At 49.2% G+C, this 25,312-nt stretch overlaps 1 protein-coding gene across 1 annotated transcript in view; it reads right to left on the bottom strand.

Annotated features, from left to right (window-relative positions):
* Nucleotides 1-25,312, bottom strand: part of CD247 (CD247 molecule) — a 77,602-nt gene that overhangs the window by 5,621 nt on the left and 46,669 nt on the right. The window contains exon 2 of the mRNA XM_082861470.1: nucleotides 1,152-1,255. Within this exon, the coding sequence (XP_082717596.1) occupies nucleotides 1,152-1,255 (104 nt within the window). The remainder of the gene's footprint in view (nucleotides 1-1,151; nucleotides 1,256-25,312) is intronic.

Below are 25,312 nucleotides of genomic sequence, written 5' to 3'. Positions count from 1 at the left end.
CTCTCTGCGCAGGCAGCCTCGCTCCGCTCCTCGACGGCCAACGGCGCGCGCCCTGCCTGCGGGGGGGCTGGGTCCTTGCGCGAGCCGGTGGCGCGGCAGCTTCTTTTCTGAGCTCAGCTGTCCTTACACCTCCCGGAGGCCAAGCGAAGCCACCGCACGGGCCCGCGGCACTAGCCGCAGCTTCCGGTCCTTGGCCCTCGCCCTCGCGCGTGCGCAGAAGCGCCGGGCTCGCGGGCCGCGACCCCTGGGTTCCGGGAGGTTCTCCAGGCCCCTTCCTCTCAGGGGCTCGGAGGACACCTCGACGAGGATGGTGGCTGTGCAAGGTCCCACCTTCTAACTTGACCTCTGCAGCAGGGTGCTTTCCGTGTGGCACTGTGTCCTGAGGACCTGCCCCGGGTGCATGGCCTCGATCTGTTTTCAGTTCATGCCCCTCAGCTGAAACTGCGCGGTTTTGCAGATTCAGAGCATTGGGAACCACCTGAGAGATCATTTAGGGCAGCGTTGCTCAAACTTAAGAAAATCCATAAGACACTATTTCTTATAATAAAATCTTTTGCAAAGTCCAAAATCCAAAAGAGAAATGGGTTGAGGCACGGAAGTCATAACGACTGAGGCCTCCGTTCAGGAAGTCCTTCCACCCTCTGCCCATGCCACGGCCACCCCCAGTCCCAGCCCCTCCAAGAAATGCAGGGTCTGCAGGGCACTAGGTGAAAACCCAGGCTCTGGGCCAACCCTCCCTCGTACTGATAAGCAAACAGGTTTGAAGAGAAAAGGCTGGCCGAGCATGGGTCAGAAGTTGGGACAGCAGAATCTGGAAAGAGATTCCCCACCTCCCTGCTCTTCACTGCCTGAAGTATAACCCCCTTTCCTGCCAGCAGAAACCCTGCCCTGGGACGCTTTGATGTTCACACATCTCTATGTCTCCTCACTAAGGGGCCAGCACTAGACTCACCATCCCACTCTGTCCCACTCAGCCAGACATCCCCCCCTTCCCCACCCCCCCGCAGTGGGCACACTTGGCTGGTCCCTTTGCCCATGTACACCAAAACTCAGGTACCACCCACGCTTGAGACTTTCCAGCACCAAGGCCCTCTGAACATCCACCGAGCTGGGGAGCCCATGCCCTCCCCCCAGAACCCAGTGGTACCCACCTTCGCTCTCAGGAACAGGGCAGTGACAATGACACCGTAGATGAAGAGGATCCCATCCAACAGGTAGCATAGTTTAGGATCGAGCAGGCCGAAGCTCTGTGCCGCTGTGTCGAGAGGTGAGATTGGTCAGTCAGGCTCAGGTGACGGAACATGCCCTCACAACCCCCGGGGGCGGGGCAGGGGTCCCCTGAAGGGTCAAGGAAACCACGACAGGGTGCTGGGTCCACTCTCCATACCCCACCTGCACAACCTCTCTCCGCACCTTGGACCAGCCCCTGGGAAAACCTAACCTGCCCCAACAGTGGACATGGCACCCGGTAGGGCCACAAAGCCTGGAAGGCAGGAAGGTGAATGGAAGGTGAACTTGTCCACTGGGCACAGGGCGGCTGCCTCACGGCACGGGAGCCCAGCTGGGTGTGAGCCCCATCTGAACCATGCATTCCGGAAGCCACGCCAAATTACCAAGGGGCCCCTAATCCCTGCTGCCATAACAACCTTGGTCAAACTGTCCTGTGCAAACTGGAGTACAATGGAGTTGGGGAAAAAGGTACGGTAAATATTCTGGTTAAATAAAAGTTAGCATTTCTACTTGAGAGCTCACTGCACTATGAGTGGGGAGACACTGTTCTTCCTACCAGGTATGTGTGCAGCAACTCGGGTGTAAAACGGGGCGTAGTAGGCGTCTCACTCCGCCCCTGCCTGGTATCAGAGAAGCAGCGGTCCCGCGGCCACAGTCTCTCCCGGGCCCGGGGCGCCCTCCCATGGCCGCCTGCAGGACTACGTCGGGGCTACGGGAATGGGATAACGTGCACTGGAACAAGGTCTCATCCTTACTAGTTTTGTGACTTGGGGCAGGTTATTTACCCTATTTCAGCTGCCTCTTCTGTTGACCAGGGTGAAAACTGTAACATTTCTTTAGTGTGTACTCGGTGCCGGACACCGCTTTGATGTAATAACTTGTCAGATCCTCCCAACAGCCCCACACGGACACACGGAGGCACAGAGAAGCTCAGTTTTCGCCAGGAGCACGCACACAGCAAATGAGAAGCAGCCCAGGACAGCCCAGGCAGCATGTCTCCTCTCCTTTCCCCCACGTGCTTCTGCCACAAGCCCTGGGAGCAGGTGATGCAAGCCTGCTCCAGAGTCCCCACCTCCACCTCGTGACTCCCTCTGTCCTCAAACCTTTTACTCCTTCCCTAACTCTGGGGCCCTCCTGGCGCCGGGCAGCTGATCTCTTTGTAAACTTCCCATAGCCCCTTCTCAGAAACCATCCACGAGCCAGTCTTCCTGAGCAAAGTCCAGCCCTGACTTAGCAGCCCAGGTCCAGGCCCCAGCACGCCTTCTCCCCACACTGCCCCTCCTGCTCTACCCACCTGCCTTTGCTGGGGCTGGTTCCTCTTCCCCGCCTACCATTGCTAGCACCACCCGCTCCACTCAGCTGCTGGAATGGGACTCAGGTTCCGCCATCACAGCCCCTAGTGAGAATTCAGTGTGCTGATGGATTGATGGATTATGAAATTCCCCTCCATCTAGGCTGGAGTAAGTGCTGGAGAACAATGGCCGCATCTTCATGCTTGCCTCTTCCTTCACCCCCAGCATCAGAGCACAGAGCACAGGGAAGACATTCATTAGATCTATGGAATTTTCAGGGAAGATGCCAGGCCCCCTACACGAGGTTGGCCTGCCTTCCGGCCCTGAGGCAATGCCGGAAGCCCCTGCTGACCAAGGGTGGGTGTCCGAAGTCCTCGAGGAGACAGGCCAGCCCCCAGCAAAGGCCACCAAAGCTGGGGTGTTTTTCCTTTTAGGACTGGAGAGGAGGTGACAGCGGCAATTTATGGGGGTGGTTGAGATTCAGAAAAAGGGTTGGGAGACAATCGCTCAGTTGCCTGTCACATAAAATGAGAAGAGAAAAATTACCGGACAGTAAATTTATAACAAACCAGAAGAAATATTCCTTGGTGTTGTGCAGAGCCAGTGCAGTGGGGGAGGGGATTGGGCGCCTCCCCAGAGATAAGTAATAGAAAAAGGTTTTCTTTCTTTCTTCCTTTTCAAAGAGCAGCATGATTTTATGACCAAAGACAGGTGTGCTGTGTGTGGTTTGGTGGAGGAAAGGGTATTAATAGCCACACACTTCCCAGGGTAGGAAGCTTCCCTCTGCCTAGTCCAGCTGTGCCCATGCAGGGAAGAACGGGACTGAGGAAAGCAGTGGTCATCCAGAAAGCTCCCTGAGGGGACCCAGGACCTAATTCAATCACGTGACTAATTAAATATTTATTGACCTTTTGCTTGATGTCAGGGGATATTGAAATAGAAAGAGCCCTGGATTGGGTATCAGATGTGTTCTAGTCCTTCCCCTGCCACTAAGTAGCTGTGTGGTCTTGGGCAAGTCCCCTTACCTCTCTGGGCCTCAGTTTCACCATGTGTAAAATGGTGGATAATCATGTCTATCTTGAGGGTGTAGTGAGAATCAAATGAGAGAATGTATCGGTAGGTGTTTTTGTAAATTTCCTCCATAAGGCTAATGATGTCTAGCATTTGGGTAGGGTCTTCTGAGTCCCTGCTCTCATGGAGCTTATAGCTTAGCTCATGAGGCCACACCCAGGGTGGAGGGGCTTCCCTTGAACAGCAGGCAGCTTTCCAAAATGACAACTCAAAGGCAGGAGCCACAGACACTCCCAGTTCCAGCTTCTTCCCAGCCCCGCACCATCCCCAAAGCAGAGACCTGTTCGCCTCCTTCCGTGAGCCATTTGTCACGCTGTTTCTGTCTCCGCCACATTCGGTCCCAAAGAGAGGTATTTAATGGGGTTATATGGTGGCTGTTTTCCTAGACAAGTGGAGAAGCTGTTTTACTTCACGCTTCCCATCCCCTGTCCCAAGTCCACAGCACCCCAGAGAACCCCAGCACTTGAACAAGTACCCAGATACTGATTGAGCGTTCTCGCTCTCAATCCTGGCTGCATATTAGAATTAGCCCACTCCCTTATGCCCCCAGGTTCTCATTTAATTGGTCTGGGGTAGGGCCTGGGCATGAGCATGGGCCAGTGCACAGCAGGGTTGAGATTCAGAGCTGCAGTGTCACTCGGGTGCAGCCTTCCATAGTGATACAGCCATACCCTATAACAAGTATAAATTCCATGCCAAACAGAGACAAAGAACAAAATTAAAGACTCACATGCACTGTCATTTTTGTGTACTTCTGAACTGTGTATTATTGAACTTCTCTAAGTCTCAGTTTCCTCATCTGTAAAATGGGGATAGTAATATTACCTGTCTCATTAGGTGATGGTGAAGCTTAATTAAGATAATTATCACGGGGTGCAGGACCTGGCAGGTAATAAGTGCTCCATACATCAGCCATTGTTATCACCGTGATTTTTTTTTTTCCAAATCACCACCAATACATTTATTTGAGGAAGAAAGGGTCAAAACCTAGCAGTAGCCTCCTAGCCCAGGCCTGGACATGATGGTGACCTTGTGAAAGGGGATCTCACCCTATTGACAAAGCAGGAGACCCTATTTACAAAGCAGGAAAGCGATGCTCCCAGCTGAGCTGCAGGGTGAGAGCTGGGGGTGGAACCTGACGCCATGGTCCTTTTCCCATCCAACCTGGGCCTCCACAAGCCACTCCGTGGGCCCCTGCAGGCAGACTCAGCAAAGCTGAGTAAGGGAATCCTTCCCCAATTCCCCAGCCCCAGTCCACATTACCCAGGTGCAACGGGTGACCCAATCCACGGGCCACAGCCCCAGGCTCCCTGGACCCCCGCGTCCGGACAGACACATGGCAAATACGGAAACTGAAGCCCAGCTGGGCTGGAACACATCTAGGTGCTGCAGGGTTGGAGTGGTCTTACAGGTGCTCCAGGATCAGGCCTCACGCCAGGTGGCCAGGCTGAGACAGGCGATTTAAAGGTGATTCCAGTTACTCCAGGGCAAAGCACGACCCTAATGTCACCTGGAGAAAAAGCAGGCTGGAGCTTCAGAAGAGCTTGGCCCTGCATACTCAGGTACTTCCCGCAGTGGATCTGAGATTAGAACACTGGGGACAAAAGGTGATCCAGCCTGCAGCTTGTGTTTGCTCAGAGCCAGGAGGCTGCCTGCTAGCACGCTCACTGCAATCCCCACCACACACTTGGGGCCGCTCCAGTTGGCCAGGGCCTGGCTGAACCGGGAACCTGGATTCCAGGTGTTTCCCAGCCCCCCTGTCATCACACTGTCACCCATCAAGTAGGCACTGGTGAAGTGGGCCGACAGCATGATAAGCTGAAGCCTTCCTGCCAGGTAGCAGGTGTGAAAGGAAAATCAAAATTGCCTCAGCATCGCTAAGAGAGCTCTCTAAAATGGAGCCAGGAGACCATTAAGAAAATGTGACTTATGCACGTCTCAGCCTGGGTGGAATCTGACCTTTTGACCTGATGATGTCATCCAGAACACCTGCCAGAAACTCAAGACACTTTCTGGACCCTTACCCTAAAATAACACATGACCGTCTATCTACTTATGGAACCCCCACTCTAGAACAACTTGAGATTCCTGAAGGACAAATAATTTCCAACTCATGTCAGAATCAATCACACTTCTCTCTAGGCAACTCTTAACAGCCTGCTGGCTGTTCGTCTTTCTAAGTCCCTGATGCTTTCTCTTCCTCTGAACACTCTTTCAGGGTTACCCGAATCTGTGTCTCCCAAATTTCAGTACTTAAGACCCCAAATAAACTCCTTCCTTATTTGCAGCCTCCTGCATTATTTTTTGGTTGACACAGGATGCCTGGGACACGCCCTGTGAGACTCCAGGGGAAACCGGAGTCAGATCACAGCGTATCTGTCCATACGTTCATTGCCATCAAAATCGTTATGAGTCTTATTAGTGACAGTGAGCCCAGCCACCTCTATACACCCTTTTGTCATCTTCATAAAAGCCCTGCGTTCAGAAAGTTTCATGGCACTGACCATTAACAGGAAGATTCTGGGGCCCCAGAAGGCAGCCTGGAGGAGACACCTGCCCTTACAGGGTCTGGTTTCTCTGGGTGAGATGTATTTGAATTGTGTTGTTTTTCTGTCTCTCAGGCAGACTGGAAGCTTCCGTGAACAGAGAGAACAGGACTTAATCAACCTGGCCCTGCTGTAGCCCGAAGCTGCAGACACACACTGGTACCCATCTCCCCCTCCAGCAAGTCCTTTTTAGGAGCAGAGCATCTGCTGAACTCCCTCACATCCAACTTATAAGGATACCTCCCATTTGAACCCCAAGCTGTACTTTTAAAACGACACCTGCAGATTAGCAGCAGAGCTGGATGGGATTATTGAGTCTCCCAATTCCAGGTACTCGTCTAACCCTTCTGCCTTAGGTGCACCTCACCTTTAGGTGTAGGACACAGAGTTTTCGCCTAGCTCTGAATTCACAGCCCTTATACTGTTTGCTGGCTTTTGACACTGTCACAGCAGTTTGTGAACTTTTCACATCGTGTCTCCCTCCCCGACAAGCCCTGGAAAGCACAGATGATGCATTTTGGTTTCACTTGCTTATTTCCCCTTCTCACCTAACACATACGAGGCCACTTGAGAAGAGGAAAGAACATAAGCCTTAGAGCCAGAAAGGCTAAGATTTAAATTCTGAATCTGCTTCTTACTGGCTTTGTGGTTGGGGACAGCTCTCTTAACCACTCTGAGCTTCAATTCCTCCATCTGCAAAAGGGGTTTTAATAATAAGACTGACTTCACAGGATAGTTATGCAGATGAAATGAGTAACAGTGTGTGGAGAAAGCGCCCTGCCTGGTGGCACGTGCTGAGCCCAGGGGTCTCAGGTGAACTTCTTTGCCACGATAGAGGCTCTGAAAGTACAAGCAGCAGCAGGAGTGGACCAGGACTTCCCACCCCATCATGTCCCATCAGGCCAAGGTTGGGGACGGAACCTGGTCAGCTTCCCCGGCTCAAGATGGAACGACCCACCTTTCAGGGTATATGATAAAACCAGACAATGCATATGTATAAAGTACTTGGTATAAAACAGGAGCTCAATAGTGTGTGGCTATCCTGAGAACTCCTGGCTTCACCAAATGATAACGAGGTAACTTACATTTGCACTGTGTCCAGTTTAGAGAACTCTGTCCTTGTGTTACCGGGTTTAATCCCCAGAACAACTCTGTATGATATGGGCAGAATGACTGCCAGTTCTGCTCAGAGGAGGAAACTGAGTCTCAGAAAGATCACTCAGCTAGAAAGTTCCCAAATTCCGTCTGATGCAAAGTCTCTCCACTTTATCCCGGTGCGTCTGGGGTTTCTCTCATTCAGAGAGCTTCCTACCTTTAGTAGGAGTTTCTTCTCTAATACCTCCAGCCTCTGCTTGAATAGCTCAGGTGACCAGGAGCTCACCACCCATCAATTACTGGTGAAGAGCTCAAATTTTCGGAGCTTTTAAAAAACAACTTTGGTCTTAGTTCTGCCTCCAGAAGCACAAAGCACACAGATTCTCCCACGTCTATAGGGCCTTTAAAATCCCACCCATGACCAGCTTGTCTCTGCCTTCATACGAAGCACTTTAGCATCACAGCAAGAGTTAATCCTTTGAAGGTAGACAACTTGAGACCTGGCTCTGCTGCTTAACTAGCTGTGTGAACACGGGATAATCATAGCTACCTCCCAGGGTGGGTGAGGTAAATGGGACGGGCTAGTAAGCTCTCACTACATAGGAGCTAATGGCATCAATACTAATAGCCTATGATTCAGGTAGGAGCAGCTTCCAAGACTCCTGATCTCCTTTTGCATCTCCAACCTTGAGCCCAGGGTCCTGCTGCTGCCCAGCCCCACCTCCAGACTCAGACACAATCGGTGATGACATTGCAGGCTGAGAATTTAGAAAACAGGAAGTCATGTGTTTTCAGGAAGGCAGTGGCAGAGCAAAGGGGGTACCTCTGCTGGGCGTGATGCTCAGCCTGTCGACCGCAGCCTCATAGGCACCCAGGGGAGGGCCTGGGGAGTTGCTCTCTTTCACTGAGCAACTACCTTTCACTGCAGCAGGAAAAACATAGGCTAGACACACAGGGTAATAGTTATAACCACGAGCTGAAGATTTATTTTGTGCCAGGAAGCATGTGTGAGTTTTCTGATTTGATCCTTACAGCAACTATGATTTTACAGCTGGGAAGCCTGAGACTTGGAGAGGTTTAATAACGTGCCTCAGGTCTAGAGCCAGGGTTGAACCCAGGCCTGTTTGAATCCACAATCCAGACACCATGTGGTCCAGAGTCCTAACCACCATTTGGTAATACCCTTGGACCACTTACTGGTCTTCAGGGATGGGGAGAAGGGATCCTCACCAGGCTGTGGAGACCTTCCTTCTCAAAGGATCCACGTTAGTAGTTGATGTCCTGAGTTCACAAATGACCTTCTTTCTTGGAGGAGACAAGGGGCTGAAAGGCCTAGGGGGTTAACAGGTACAGCTGACCTGCTGTCAAATGTGAGGTCAGGGGTCTTCCCTGTTGGCGCAGTGGTTGAGAGTCCGCCTGCCGATGCAGGGGACACGGGTTCATGCCCCGGTCCGGGAGGATCCCACATGCCAGCGGAGCGGCTGGGCCCGTGAGCCATGGCCGCTGAGCCTGCGCGTCCGGAGCCTGTGCTCCGCAACGGGAGAGGCCGCAACAGTGAGAGGCCCGCGTACCACAAAAAAAAAAAAAAAAATGTGAGGCCAGGACCCACACTGGTCAATGCCCAGAGAGGCTGACCCACTTGGAGACATCCTAATCACCTTGACCTGCAGAACAAGTCTATGTCATTTATCAGTACCATGTAATTTATTGCTAATCGCTTTAATTTGCCAGTCTCCTCAACTCCCTCCTCAGTGTTGCATTTCAAATATTCATGTTTCATTGTAAAGCTAATCATCTGGTCACAATGATCTACAAATTATTTCCCCATAGGCAAGGATTCTAAGGGAATGGGGCAAAAAGGGAGCTGTTTGATTTCATAGAAGTAACAGGGCTATGAGTAAGTATCTCCCTTTCTCTATTTTTATTTCCGTTAAATTTGTTATGTTGGTGCAATAATTTAAAATTTTTTTCTGTGATCACTTTTTATTTTCAAGTAAATCTACTCATTATAAAAGTGCAGGAAAGTAGAAAAAAATCAAAATCACCCGTAATACCACGTTCAAACACAGCTACTATTAACATGATGGCAGATTGCCTTCCAAAGTGTTTGTTATTTATAAATTGTAATCATCCTACATAAAAAAATTTTCCCTGAAAAAAACATTTTTTCAGTTAGTGTTATAATTTAAAATTATATTTCCATGTTATTTCACATATTCATATTTCATGTTACTTTATAGTTTTCCTGAATATTCTTTTTAAAGGTTGCGTCATAATCCTTCCACTGTTTATTTAACCATTCCCCAATGGATGGCCATTTGTTTCCAATTTTTCACCATTGTAAAACATTCTGTGATGAACCGCTTCATTCCTAAAGCTTTTTATAGGTTTAGAATTTAGTCAGTAATACTTTGAAAAATGAAAGCTAAGACAACTGGTCCAAGAGAAAAATCAGCTAAAGATATAAAAGTAGGCAATTCTCAGAGGAGGAAAAATAAATTGCTTATAAGCATCTAAAAAGACACTCAATCTCACTACTGGTCAGATAAATAAAAGTACAAAATGACAAAGAGATGGATCCCGTTTTTCATAGCTGGTTAGAAGATCACAGCTGTGAGGGTTTGGGGAGGAAGGGCACTCCTGGCAGAGGGACAGCAGGTACAAAGGTCCTGTGGTGACCCCAAGCCTGGTGTGGCTGAACAGAAAGGAAGTGGGTGTGGCCAGGGTGGCATGGAAGAGGGATAGTGCTAGAAGACGAGGTTAGAAGGTGACAAGGGGGGGGGGGCATTAGTTAGAACCTCTTTGGTGAGTGGATTTTACTCTTCATGAGATGAGCAATTGCAGGGTTTTCTCTTTTTACAACAAATACACATTATTTTTGTAATTTCAAAAACATGAATAAAATTTAAAAGAAAAATATTGAAGCCAATTGGGTTCACAGTTGCCTTGGGCCATTGGGTTGGCTGGAGATGCAAGACAGGTGAGCTGCAGGATGGGCCTAAGATCCTGGCTGCACTCCCAGGGGGCCAGCCTGCTCTGTGAGGTCCTCCGTGATTTGCCTTCATCCACCCGAATGTAGTTACTTTATCTTTTTCTGCCCTTGTCCCATAAACGAAGCTATGGTTTCCACGCAGAGAGTGGTTTATTTCTGCTGAAGGGATGGATGCAAGTCCATTCAGTTTTGCTCGCTCATCGTTCATTACACTTATGACCACCAAGCCTTTGTTTCTGTTATGGCTGTATTGTGTCCCCTCAAAATTCGTATGCTGAAGCCCTAACCCCCAGTACCTCAGAAAGTGATTGTATTTGAAGATAGGGTCTTTAAAGAGGAAAGTAAGTTAAAATGAGGTCTTAGGGTGGGTGTTAATCCATTATGACTGGTGTCCTTATAAGAAGACGCGATTAGGACACAGGCACGCACAGAGGGAAGACCACGTGAAGATACAGAGAGAAGCCGAGGAGAGAGGCCCTTAGAAGAAACCAACCCTGCCGACACCTTAAGCTCAGACTTTCCAGCCTCCAGAACTGTGAGAAAATTAATGTCTGTTGTTTAAGCCACTAAGTCTGTGGTACTTTGTTACGGCAGCTCTAGCAGACTAATACAGTTTCCTTCTCGGAAAACAGCCACCATAATTCCTAACTTCTGAGTCACTGTAAGGAGGGGGCATATTGCATGTAATCAAGAACCTAGCACAGTGCCTGATACATAGTAAGTACTCAAAACACCGTGATAGGCCATCGTTGTTAGCAGAAGGTGCAGGCACTGTGCTAGGCAGTGGGGAGCAAGTAGACACAGATCTAGCCTCACAGCTGAGTAGGGCGGTGAGCACGTAAGCGGATCTTCCCATTAGGAGAGATGCACGGGGCGCTGAGGAGACCCCGGGGAGACGACGCCCTCATCAATGCTCTGGGAGTAAAACAACGACAGGCAGTGATCTCCCTTGGTGAGCAGAATTCACGTTTCAGTTCTTTCCACTCCTTCCACCTTCCCAGCAGCCCCTCAAGGCCCACGGACAAGTCTCTCATTTTAGTGGACAGCACTTGCTCTGTACCAGGCACAGTTATAAGCAAGATACACACACACACACACACACACACACAGAAATATATACGTATATGTGTATATATACATATATGCATGTATGTATACATATACATCTATATCTATACCTATCGAGAGAAAAAGGGAGAAAGAAGGACTCATTCTTCCCTCTTGCTGCCAGCTTGGACCCGTGGCTTTCCCGGTTGACTCCAGGGATTGACACTATAACAATTGTGGTCATACCAAACATTTGCTCTACACTTTACAGTTACAGAACTCTTTTACGTTCTTGATTTCATTTGATCCTAACAAGAGTGAAGTGAAGTGAAGCCAGGCAGATCTCATGTGCTCCACTTTGCAGATGAAGAGTCTGAAGGTCAAGGAGGTGAAGTGACTCTCCTGAGGTCCCAAGGTGCCCGTGGAGCAGAGCCTGGAGGAGAGGCCATGTCTCGCCAGGCCTTTGTTCTTTCACACAGCACACAGCACACAGCCCTGTCATTATGCTCTTGAACGTTAGCACCGTTTAAACGAAATCCACTCTAGAGCAAAACCCTCATGTAAAAGTTCCAAGCAGGATTTTGCCATTTCTCTGAAAATTTATTCTGCAGATAAGCCCTCACAGTATGCAGAGATATATGCACAAAGATATTTATTGCAACATTATCTGCAGGAGCAGAAAAAAGAAAAAAAAAAAAAGAAGAAAAACAAGGTAAACGTCCACCAGCCAGAAACCAGATAAATAAATTTTGGTGTGTTCATGTATAGTAGTTCAAAAAAATGAACACAACAGATAGTTCTGTGTGTGCTGCTGTGGAAAGATCTTCAGGATAATTAGGTGAAAGGCAAGCTCTGGAATGGTGTGTTTAATATTTGTGTATAAAAAACAAGAGGTATATTATGTAGGCTGCATATGTATACTGATACGGACATAAAAACGTATCTGGATGGAGTTTCTGCTTGGGATGATGAAAAAGTTCTGGAAACATTCGTGATTATGATGAATCTCTCCATTTAGAACTCTAGTTTCTGTAAACATGGTTTGTGCTTTTCAGTGTACAAGCTTTTGCACATAATTTGTTAAGTATATTCCCTTTGTTTGAGGAGAAGCCACTAGCTGGGAGAAAATATTTTTGAATCACACACATAAAAGAGGATTGAATCCTGAATATATAAAACTCTAAACTACAGAAGGAAGTTGGGGAGGGAAATTGCTCTGTATCCTGTTTGTGATCATGGTTACATGAATCTACCCAAATTTTAAAATTCAAAGAACTACGCACCAAAACTAGTGTATTATTAATTATTATTACTATTAAGTGTGTAATTTCTTTAAAAAATAAAAAGTCTATAAGACAGTAAAAAAAGAAAAGAAAGTTCTGGAAACAGATAGTGATGATGGCTGCACAGCATTGGGAATGTACTTCACGCCACTGAATCGTACGCTTATAAATGGTTGAATGGTAATTTTATATCATTTATAACTTACCACAGTAAAGAAGTATCTATATCTATCTATCTACCTATCTATATATCTGGATAGCTACATACACAAAATATATTTTCCATGGTTAACTCTGGACAGGAATGAGTGGAGGAGGATGTCCGGAAAATTTTACTTATTTTCTACTTTGCAGCTTTTTGTGCTCTTTGAAATTCTATGAGAGTATATTACACTTATAATATTAAACGACCCAAACAAAAACAAATAACGTGAACCCTTAAGTCAAACCAGGTGTGTGCGGCACAGTTCTAAACAAGCAGAAAGTGGAGGGACAGGGACTCGCCCATCTAGCAAAGCACCTCGAACTTGGCTGTGTCTCAGTACATTTCCAGTGATGACTTGCTGGCATTTGGAAGTATTTCAAATATACAGAAATTTTCACTCTAGTGGCATTTTGGGAAATTTTAATACATTTATGCATGAACATCAAAACAATTACTGCTAATGAATAGCACAATCGTTATTGTTGCTATTATTATCCAGTGCTGCAGAAAAGAGATGTTTTCACACGCAAGTCCCTCCTTGCCCCATCCCTGACATGAGCACCAGCCCAGCCAGGTGAAAGCACCTCTGACCCACGGCCTCGCTCCAGCCATACCACTGCTCCCTGGGAGTCGGGTACCCAAGAAGCCAAGCAGGTTTCTGGGCATCAGGAGCTGAGCTGCCTGAACAACCCAAGGAAGACCATAGGACAGAAGGGAGGCAGAGGGGCCATCCCTGCAGCCCTCATCTGCCCTCTGGAAACCATCCTGCTGGCCCCAGGCGACTGAGGGTACCCCCTCGGGGCTCCGGCAGCACCCACAGCAGAAACCTGTGTATCTATCTGTTTGACTGATGCCCCCTCCAGCTGAGGGCTCCCTGAATCCGGGGCCATGCCTCCTCCACCTTTGCAGACCCTGTGATGGGCTTCTCTTGCTATACTGTGGCAGGCTGGGGGTGAAGCCCAGGATGAGGCCCCGCTGAGCAGCTTCCCCCTGCATCAAGCTTCAGCTTCTCCGAGATCTGGGGAGGACATGCTGTTTCGATTGGAAATCAGACACAAGTACTTTATGGGGTAAGCAACTCCCCGGGATTTTAAAGAGGCAAGCTTGAGCTTTCTGAGGCCAAGCTCACTGTTCCACGTGTGGAGGTCCCCCTTGAAAGGGGACGGGAGAAGCAGGGGTTGGCTTCCGGGGCTTCTCTAGAGGTAGTCGTGCTCACACCCCTGGGCCCTGGCCACCCACGTCCGACAGAGGGGGGTCCTGCCTAGGCTGTCACAGCCCACCCACCCAGTGCGCTCCGAGGCTGGCCTCTTCTGTCCAACCACAGCCAAAGCCCAGGTGTGCCGGACCGCACCCCAAGTCACCAACCGAATTCCCCAGAGGGAGAGGAACCCTGGGCGCAGGGCAGGGCTCTGGGACCCTTCCTCCCGACGCGGCCAGGGCGGGCTCCCGGCTCCCACCGCCTCGCAGTGCGGTTACGGGAGCAGCAGCTCCTCCCCTCGGCCCACAGCTGTCTCCTCGCTCGAGGTTTCCTGTCGAGCGGCGCCATCCAGGGCCTGGGTTATCGCCCGAGATCTCCCGTCTGAACTTGAACTGTTCACACACGCTCATGCGCCCGCCCCCGCTTGCGGTCCCTTCCCCAGCCCCACCGCCTCTGCGGGGACGTCGGCCTGGGGCTGGGAGCGCTCGGGGGTGGCTGGATCCGTGCCGGCTCCGGGGCTGGGGCCTGAGGGGCTACCTCCCAGACGCCAGGGAGAACTGTCCAGGGGTCCGCCCGGAGAGGCAGGCCCTGGGGCCTGCATGGGGAGCGGGGAGGGACAGAGAGTGACCGGGAGAAGGCCTGGCTCTGTGCGTCCCGGCACACGCCCACACGTGTCCACCGCACGGCCTTGAGGACACGCCGCTGCCTTCCCATCCGAAGGCCCTTCTGGAGACATAAACCTCCCCCGCCGAGAGCCTCAGTCCCACCAGCGCTACTTCCCCTTCTCAGAGAGCCAGGAGGAGGCACAGGGGTCTCTCTGTTCTCACACAGGGGGACTCCAAATGTCAAAGCTGCCGCTCTCAGAATCCGAGGCTGCTTTCGTTTTGGAGCCCTGAACACTCAGCGTCAGGGCCTTCCCGGTGCTCACCTCACGCCCAGCAGAAAGCGAGCCCTGGAGTTCATCTGCCCCTCTGATGGGGCAGCGCTCTGTGGAGCTCCTGGGCGCACGGGGACTGGCCGTGTCTGGGCTGTGTTCTCTCTCACCCACCCCAGGAGTGAGGGGCCACGGTGGGGAGGGGAGTGACCCAGAAGATAACCCCTGTTGGCTTCTCCTGGTTTCCTCTGGCTTGAACGAACCAGGTCGCGTAACAGGGTGTTATGATAAATACCAACGCAGAGAATTTTGACTGCGAAGGACCGAAAAAGTCAGATGAGCTAGTTCCTGGGTGAAGAGGGGCTGCTCTACCCCTCTTGGCTGGCAGCAGAGCCAAAGCCCTCAGCAGTGCTTGCCAGGTTGGTCTGGGGCCGGTGTCAGCACCGCCCCAGGGCGGCTGAATTAGAGTCTCTAAAGGAGGGTCCAGGGATCTGCATTTTAACATGCTGCTCCATGTTCTCTTGTACGCTTCACTGCTGGCACCACTGCCTTCTGGGTTGGCTGGGTCTGGAAGATTCTATGAATGCATCCACCCCGACCTGAGCATTTGCAGACAGGCTGCTCCTTGAAGGAAGGCAGCCCCAAGGCTCCCTGTCGTAGACACAGAGCAACCCAACAGCGACCAGTGCCTCCACACTCGGTCACTTTTTTCAGAGGAACTCAAGGGATTACAGCCCCGACCTGGCAGGTCCGTCTCGTGTTCATTCCCCACATTTCATCGTGTTGATGTGTGATCTCACGTGGACATCATGCCGTCCCTAACATGGCTGCCTGGAGTTCTGCTTTGTTTAAAATATACTAACGAGGACAGTCCCATAATTTCTTTTTCTCCTTCTGGCTCCGGTTTTTTCACATCCAGTCATTTGCTGAGGACCAGCTTGCTGAGTGCTGGGGCCTGCCCGGGAAGCCCTTGCTTCCACCTGTGTCTTGGGAGGCTCTGAACAGCTGCAGTGAGACACCAGCCTGGGTGGCGTCAGGAGCTGGGGTGGGCATCTCACACCGCATCAGCACTGTCTTAACATTGGCCTTTGCTCCTGGTACCAGAGCCACAGCTGCTCTGAGCAATTTAGGGACTCTGAGTGGTTTGCTCAGGACTGTGTGGAAATAGGATGGGGGGCCTGGGCACCCTGAAGCATGCTTTACTTCCTATTGCAGCGTTAGTTGGCCAGAGAACAAGTCCAATTTTCCAAACATGCCAGAATGACCAGCGAAGGGGAAATAATGTTGCAGCAGAAACGGAGCTGGCATCTCACCCCTCTATTTCTCCACTGATTTATCCTGGATGGAGAAGGGGCAAAACCACCTACCAATCCTAGAAGATGAAAACCACTGTGAGGTGAAGCAGGGAGCCTGGGAGAGTGCAGGAGCGAGCGTAGGCTTGTATATAAACAGGCACTCACGAGCTTTCCCAAATGCTTCCCACAGCTCTCCACCCGGATCCTGCCTTTCTCCTTCCCTCTAGTAATCCCTTCCAAGCCTTTCTCAGCTCTCCCCTCCCCCTAAGGCTCCCTTCTCCTAGAGCTCCAGCCTACACCAACGTCCTTAGCTTTAATTATTTTTGAGCACCAAGCGCACTTTGTTACTCTCATTGTGTCTGAGGGGTTCTTTCCTACTCAACTAGATTGCACGATGCTCAAGGGCAAAGACAGAGCCTGGCTTCTAGTTCTTTAGATTCTACCACTGTAGGAAGCCTAGTGGTAGACATCACTGGCACTCAGTCATTACATAATTGTTTGGATGATTAAGCGGCTGATTGATTGATTGATGGCCATTAATGTATAAAATGAATGAATGTATAAAATGAATGTATATGTATAAAATGTATGTATAAAATGAATGAATTTTGTATAAAATGAATGAATTTTGTATGTATAAAATGTATAATGTATAAAATGTATAAAGTGAATGAATTTTGCCCCCTACATTTCAAAGAACCTATGAGTTGGAAGAGGCCTGAAAGACAGTTTTTATGGGAGCCTGGGCTAATGCTATTACCCAAAGTATGCAACCTTAGGGAAGTTACTTCACCCCTGGTTTCTTCGCCTCCAGAATAAGGGTGTTTATATGACAATCTCTCTGGTTCCTGCCGGCTGTGATCCAGTGTTCAAGCTAGTCATCAGGAAGAAAACTACTTAAGATTTCTTAATGAGGCGTCACAAAGTGTCAGATTCCCAAAATGCCCTCCACCTTCCCTGGTGTCCCTGCGTGCATGGCCTTGGCATAAGCATAAGTGAGTAGGATGGGATGCTGCAGCCCCAGAGGCTCCGAGGGAGGAAGACTGCCAGGGCCTTTTCTCACGGGTGGGTTCCAGGCTGTGGACAGGCCCAGGCCCTGCCAGGCAGAACTGCCACCCAGGGCAGCATCCTACTGCCACCTGAGCAAACAACAGGCCGAGGTTCACCCAGAAAGGATAAGCCTTCTGGGAGGGCCAGCCAACGGCTTCCAGCAAGACTGCCCAGCTCATCCTTCCACTAAATTCTTCAGCTTAACAAAACTTTTACTCATCTTTCAAGGCTCAGATCAAATGTTACCTCCTCTGGGAAAACTTCTGTGCTTCCTTTAGGCAGAACTAATCTCCCTGCCACGGGCACCTGTTTCTAATCTACAGGTGCCCGAAAAATCAGGAATCATGAGTTAAATTTATTGTCAAACAGAATATCAGCTACCTTTTCAAAAATTACATTCAATATGTTCTCCTTCAACCTTCAGATACCTGTTCAGGTGAAATACTTCTACATTAAAGAAATAGATCCAATTGTTAATCTTGTTTTTAAAAGGTACAAGAAATACAGTACTTCGTCAGGGTTTCCAAGTTTTTTGGACACTCTGTAGTGTATTTCTTGTGTTTTTTTCACATTGACAATTGCACTCATTGCTTTAAACTTAGAAGAATTCCCTGATAAGTTGTCTGGAGGTTGAAGTAAATCCTATGGAGTGTATTGTTTCAAAATGTGGCTAACATTATGTTTTAAAATAAGTTTATGGTAATGTTTCAGACTTATCAGACTCTAGCTTTTGACACATTTTCACTAATTATTTGATGACAGGTCTGTCCCTGTTAAAAATTAAACTCCACAAGATCTGGAATATATTATATTCTTCTTTATATTTCTTTCTCTGCAATCCTTAGCGAGTGCCAGCACAAAGTAGGTGATCCTAAGTGTTCGACGAATGAATAAATGATAAATTCAGCTGGGATTCACCCCAATCCCTGCTCTGGAGCTGAGCCCAGAGTGAGCTCCCGCCCTCATTCCTGTGTTTTCAACTGTCTCTCTCTAATCCCCGAAAGCTTTGACAAGAAAAACAATATAAAGACTAAGAGCTTTATGTCTCAGCTGTCCAAAAGAAACGTGAGTGGGTATCAGAAAAATCCGCCCCTGTGTGCAGCAAGGTACAGGAAGGGCCCAGCTTCTCACCTCGAGGGGCTGCCGACTAGTCCCGAGGAGCCCTCGGGTGACTTATTTCTGAGCTCCTGTGAGCTGGAGCTGGGTCAGAGCTGGGAGCACCAGGGGGAAGGGCCACGTGCATTCCCAAGCTTCCTATGCAGGTCCTACGTGAGACAGAGGGGGGCTGCTGCCTGGATTGGAGCACAGCCAGAGCTGGAAGGCTTTCCTGGAGGTGTGTTTGTCACTTTGGCAACCCTTGTGTGCTCTGCCCACGCCCCGCAAGCACTCGCCTGTGACGTACTTTGTTCTCATGGATCAAAGGCCCCACAAAGCCTGCCGCCCCTGCAGCTGCTGCGCCGGGGACGCGCGCAAACGTGGGCTGCCACCTCTGATGGTGGCTCTCTCCCATGAGAGGGAGTTCACCGTGTGGCTTCCAAGCCAGCCTCTGCCCTCCCTCCTCTCCGGTGGAGGTACCGGTGTGGGTATGCGGGGCAGGATGGGGGAACCTGGGATGTCACCTCCTCTCTTGCTCTCTCAATTACTCCATAGTTTGGGTCCTCAGGACGTCTCACCAGGACCGCCAGGAATCAATGAGATCTACTACCAGAGCCCATGGGGCTCCTGCAGCACGCTATGGCGCTTCCTACTTGATTCTAAATCTAGATTTATAAGCATATAGACAGAGATGCAGATACCACTATAGAAAAGCAAACGGAAGAAAATAGAGCAAACTGTCAACAGTGGCTTCATCTCTGTTTTGTGAAATTATGGGTGATTTAGGGCTTCCCTAGTGGCGCAGTGGTTGGGAGTCCGCCTGCCGATGCAGGGGACATGGGTTCGTGCCCCGGTCCAGGAAGATCCCACATGCTGCAGAGCGGCTGGGCCCGTGAGCCATGGCCACTGAGCCTGTGCGTCAGGAGCCTATGCTCCGCAACGGGAGAGGCCACAACAGTGAGAGGCCCGTGTACCGCAAAAAAAAAAAATTATGGGTGATTTAAATCTTTTTTATGCCTTTCCCTATTTTCCAAGTTCTACAGTATATTATATAAGAATATACAATTTTGAGGGGCTTCCCTGGTGGCGCAGTGGTTGAGAGTCCGCCTGCCGATGCAGGGGACACGGGTTCGTGCCCCAGTCCGGGAAGATCCCACATGCCGCGGAGCGGCTAGGCCCGTGAGCCATGGCCGCTGAGCCTGCGCGTCCGGAGCCTGTGCTCCGCAACGGGAGAGGCCACAACAGTGAGAGGCCCGCGTACCGCAAAAAAAAAAAAAAAAAAAAAAGAATATACAATTTTGAAATAAGAGAAAATAGTAAAATACATTTTTGATGCCTTTTATTAGTCTCCTCCCCATCGTGGTGCCCATCCCCCCTTAGATGCACTTTAAGTCAATGAATATCTAAATTATTCTGCATTCTTCATACACACACCAACAGGAGGTAGGTAGCTGATGGGATCCTGGAGTTAAAGCCTAGTTCCAGCCAATTCACAGAGTAGTAGAAGCCCACAGGAGGAAAGGGGACATTTAGCATGGTAGAAATCACACGGAGCTTGTCTCCATCACAGGCTGGTCAGAGCCGAGCCCAGGTCCTCTCCCCGCCTGGACCTCTTCAAGCCCAGAAGGCAGATGGGAGCACATCTGTCTGCTCATCCAACTCAGGGACTGGCATTCCCCTCTCACATCCCAGGACGAGGACAGGCTGGGGTTTGGGTTGCTCTGGGGTCACAGGCCAGCATTCCTGGAACCCGTCCCAAAACACAGCTCACAGGAGAGGCCTGTATGTGCCAGGCACTGAGTCTGACTGTGCGGCTGGACCAGTGTGGTTTAGGGAACAAAACCTTAGCAACGGGTGGCAATGCTGGAAAAAATGGTGTCCCTTGGGTATCCAAACACACAGATGGTGCGCCCTGGATCAGGACCTGGGAGTGTCTGCATGTGCAATGAGTGGGTCTATTCGCACAAGAGCCCATGGGAGAGGGAGCGCCCTGCCTCTCAGAAGTGTCCAAACCAGGAAGGGAGGTGAAATATTCCTTTGGGCCGGGGCCAAGCCCCTGCTGGGAGATGTTTGCCGGGGCCCTCCAGACCCATTTACAGAGAAGAGACACCTGGGCCATTTCCCAGCCTAGGTTCTCTCTGTCAGAAGAATGTGACCAGCACGTAGAAGGCAGCCAGACCGAGCCTCTTCCCCGTGGAGAGGTCTGACCACCATGCTTGCGGGGCTGAAGCCCTTCAGCCTTCCTCCTGCTTCCCCTCTCCTGTGTCATCCTATCCTCAGGCTGACACACCTCCTCCCTCTGGTTTTTCTCTCAGTGGCCTCCTCCCTGCATTCCCCTTGATTCTCCCCACCAGGCTTTTATTTCTCTGTCACCTCTCCACCCTTCCCAAGGTGCCATCATTCCCTGTCGCCTCACACAGACTTGCGTGACGTGTTGCCAGCAGCCCTGGCCCTAAGGACTTGGGGACTGCTCCATTTGCTTGATCCCACTTTCTGGAGGAGGGGCAGTCACCCGGCCATCCTGGCAATCCTTCCTAGTGTCTGTGTGCGGCTTTCCTGTGTGACCACTGAGCATGAGCTACTCTGGGCTGGTTAGCATAGAGGCCACACTGTCCACTCTGGTACAGGAATCATCCAGGGAACGGCAGTCAAGTCTGCAGTGTAACCTATGACCTGAGGCCAGCAAGCCTTTCTCAGTCCCCAGAAAGGCCAGGTACAGACAGCAAACTCAGAAACCCGCAGTCACACTGCCTGCCCTTTCTATTAGCACACCAGGATGCACCCAATTAGTATCGCGCATTCCTGCCTCTCATCTGACTTCAAATGGCCAAAGCCCTTCATACCTGGAAGCAGAGACCCGAAAAAGTCATCATTTATTTTTTTTAAAGGAGAGCAGGAAAGGGAGGGTAACACACATACACTTATTGACACACACACACACACACACACACACACACACCAAAAAAGTCAGTTTCACGGAGATAGTCTGCTGGGATATTTAGAATCTAGGTTTGTAACTTGCATCTCTTTTCTCTTGAGCCTGCAGTTTAGCCTCCAATTTAGTGGGAACTTGAAATTGCACTAAGTTATTCGTTGAACATCAAGTTCAAAGAGTCACTATTTTTTGGAACAACATCAAACTTTTAAACTTAAAAAAATAGACCCCATTGAAATGAGTGGTTGAAATTTGATCTGAATCTACATCAATTTATTTCCTAAAATTATTAAATTAAGGAGAATGCCAGGGACTTCACTGGTGGTCCAGTGGTTAAGAGTCTGCCTTCCAATGCAGAGGACAAGGATTCAATCCCTGGTCGGCGAACTAAGATTCCACATACCATGGGGCAACTAAACCCACACACCACAACCACTGAGCCCACGGGCCTCAATTAGAGGCCGCGTGCCGCAAACTACAGAGTCCATGCACCCTGGAGCCCCTGTGCTACAATTAGAAGCCCGCATGCTGCAGCGAAAGAAGCTGTATGCCACAATGAAGATCCCGCAACAAAGACCTGAAGCAGCCAAAAATAAAAAAAAAAAATAAAATAAAATAAAATAGAAAAAGGAGAATGTCACCCTATTGCCAGAATTAAAACCAGTGATTCATTTCAGCTAAGGAAGTTTCTTTTTCCAGGAGTACTATGTCCTACAAACTTAAAGGGGGATGGTCAGAGTAATGGTGAAAAAGAAAAGGTTTGTTTGCTTGTTTGTGTGTTTGTTTTTAATGTTTTGTTTTCTGACTTAAGAAGGACACCACCCTGGAGACGGCCTTCTCATTCCGTGGGACAGCAAGACACCCCCAGAAATCCTGACACTGCTAATAAGACACAGGCCTTTTATAACTGCCTCAGAAAGAAACCCCTGTAGTTGACTATGTCGTGTGTTTTGTTATGCATTGTTTTTACCCAGAATGGGCCAGTTGTGGCCAATAGCAATTGTCTTTTCACTGGGCAGTAATAAAACTGTTTTTACATTCCCTTCCTTTGAGAAGCTTAATTTATAAACGGAAATAATAAGTTTATAATTATTTCCCCCTGGGAGATGCCAGTCTCCTTGAACAAAATCACCCCAGGATTGCAACCACACAAGGATGAAGTAACAGTTTTTCTGCATTCTCAATTTGTGCTGTGCCCGGAAGGCAGCTGATTGATTTCCGCAGCCTGTGTTTGGGACTGGCTTTTCACAAACAGCGCCAAATACACGGGCTGCCTCCCTGCTGCGTGGGGTGTGAGGGTTCCTAAACACCCCTGTTCTTCTTCAGGGGAGGAGGAATTTAGCTCTAGTTCTGAACGTCTCTTGGTGTGGCTTCCCTCAAGAATGGCTTGGAAATAGTCCTGGTAGCAAACTCCCTGGGAGAGGTGGCTCTCAGGCTCAGGACTGGCGGCCTCTCCTTTGGGCAAGGGTGCTGGCTCCTGAAGCAGTTAAGAACCCAAATACCTCGAACTCCCCAAAGCTAATTTTCTCAGCCCCTCATCCCTTTTCCGAAAGCAGAAAGAAAGTCGGGCAAGCAGGAAGCTGGGTAAGTGAAGGAAGTTGGAGAAGAAAGGGAAGAATTTCGCCTGTAGTTGTTCTACCTTCAAACCACTGGAAACGGAGGGTGACAGCACTAACCCCAAACTTCAACTGTCTGTGTTTTAAAAGCAAATATTTTTAAATTAATGTAAGAACAAAGCAAAGGGGAAGAATAAGAGAAATACCATTACTGAAAAAGTTTGAAGATTGCAGTATTTATCTGCAGTGTGTGTTCTGTAAAAAAAAAAAAAAAAAAAAGGTGCGTATCACTTTAGAGCTACCTAGTATTCATTCCTTTCTCTTTCCTCTCTCTCCCTCTATCCTTCTCTCCCTCTTGCTCTCTCTCTTCTGATCTTTTGTTGATTTCCTTTTTTAATTGATATCACTGTCTCTTGCCTTTCTCTTTTCTCTCCTTCTACCTCCCATCTCCAATCTCCCTTTCCATATATCCTCTTCCCTCCTTCCTTCATCCCTCCCTCCCTCTGTCCCTCTCTCCTGTCCCTCCTTCCTTCCTTCCTTCCTTCCTTCCTTCCTTCCTTCTCTCCCAGCCTCCTTCCTTCCCTTCCAAAGACCTGTCCAGAGGCGGAATATGTTTACAACCCTCATATTCAGAGTTCTTGGAAGACCTCCTACTCCCCCCACCACGCCAACCTCGCTGGGCTCACCAGCCCCTCATAAACAAGCAGGCAGTGAGACAGACATCTACCAGTGGGTAGATTCCCTGCCCCCTTTCCTCTACTCCTCCTACAGTGTTTCTCCAGCTCCTTGTAGCTGAGCAACCGGGAAGTGATGGCATTGGTTTCCCTGAAATATTTCAGGGAATTCATTTATTTCACAGCAGGAATTATTTATCTAGCCCAGGCTGCCAGAAAATTATGAGCATCTAGTCATTTGGAGGTCATTGATGACTGGTTGTGCCCTCTCCACATTTCTCTGGCTACCGTTAAAGCAGTTCTTTGAGCAGTCAGCTGGATGATATTAACTCACTATCCTTCTTCTCTGCTAATTTGAGTGTTCAGATGATACGTAGCCAGGCACAAACACACTCCTGACAGCAGTTGCCAGGGAATATTGCTTTCTTGGACTTTGACACCAGCTCCAACTTTGAGTGGAATTTAAGTGATATTTACTGCATAGAAATTCCTCGTTGGAGCTCTGCTCTTCTGGCTTAGCCTGCTGACAACACGTTAGATTGATTCTGGCATCAACCAGCCCAAGACTCAAACTTAATTAACTTCACTGGGGGCTCAGGTTGCAGCTTTGGGGTTTGCAGCTCAGCACAGATCTCACGACTGGTACCAATCACTTCACTTAGAGAACCTCAAATCAAACAAATGAACAAAGAAAAGAACCCTCCTTCTTCATATTTTTCTGACCATTTGCGAGGTTAACTTTGACCGTCTTTAGAGGAAAAATAAAAATCAGTTTGTCTTTGGACTGACCCAAGGCGCTACATGGTTTTGTGTATTAAATTTAAGTCCAGGGGCTTCCCTGGTGGCACAGTGGTTGAGAGACCGCCTGCCGATGCAGGGGACACGGGTTCGTGCCCCGGTCCGGGAAGATCCCACATGCCGCGGAGCGGCTGGGCCCGTGAGCCATGGCCGCTGAGCCTGCGCGTCCGGAGCCTGTGCTCCACAACGGGAGGGGGCCACAACAGCGAGAGGCCCGCGTACAGAAAAAAAAAAAAAAATTTAAGTCCATCTTTATGTTGTGCTACTTTAGACTTTTTTTAATATTAGAATTTGGAACTAATGTTTTGGGGGAAATTTTCATTTAGAGTTGACCTACAAAATAATCATTTCCCTGCCCTGCCTGTCCAATCCCCTTTTCCCCTCAGTTTTAAGGGTCACCTAGATACTGAAAATAAAGTGTAATTCAGTTTCATTTATTCATTTATGAGGGAAAACATATGCGTGTGCATGTATATGTATACATACACATACATATATATACACACATAGGTACCCATGTATACACATATACACACGCATACATATATATACGCCGAGCAGCAATTTCAATGTTCAAGGGTGGGGACTGTTAAACCAACTGAGTAATAACTGGATAGCAAGAGCCAGACAGGCTGGAGCACCTTGATTAGCTAGTTAACATACAAAGGCATCAGAAGGCCTGGCTCTTGTTCCAAAAGTACTTCATCCTTTTTAGCATCCAGGCCAGAACCCAGAGGCAATCGAAGATTTATGATGAATGCTCACTGTGGTGCACGCTCGCTTTTCAAAATTCACTGTGGACTCCAAGCCTGTTAAGAAAGTTTTGCCCTTTGCTCCTGGCTAATTCTGAGGTGAACATAATCTGATTTTCAGCATCCCTTCATGCAAACACAAAGCCATAAAGTCCCCAGTGGAGGGACCCAGTGTATGAATCACCTATTTGCCACCTCTGTTTACCACCGGAAAACTCCCACCTCCCATTTGGAATGTTCAAAGGACGTGAATTCCTTAGGGGAATTTTCCATTCGACAAATAATTCTGTTGCATTGGGTTATTACTGCCTTCCATCCTGCTTC

The sequence above is a fragment of the Leucopleurus acutus genome (genome assembly GCF_964270905.1).
Source record: "Leucopleurus acutus genome assembly, chromosome: 2".
NCBI lineage: Eukaryota > Metazoa > Chordata > Mammalia > Artiodactyla > Delphinidae > Leucopleurus > Leucopleurus acutus.
Note: the sequence above shows the minus strand (reverse complement) of the source record. Positions and strands in the feature narration are given on the sequence as shown.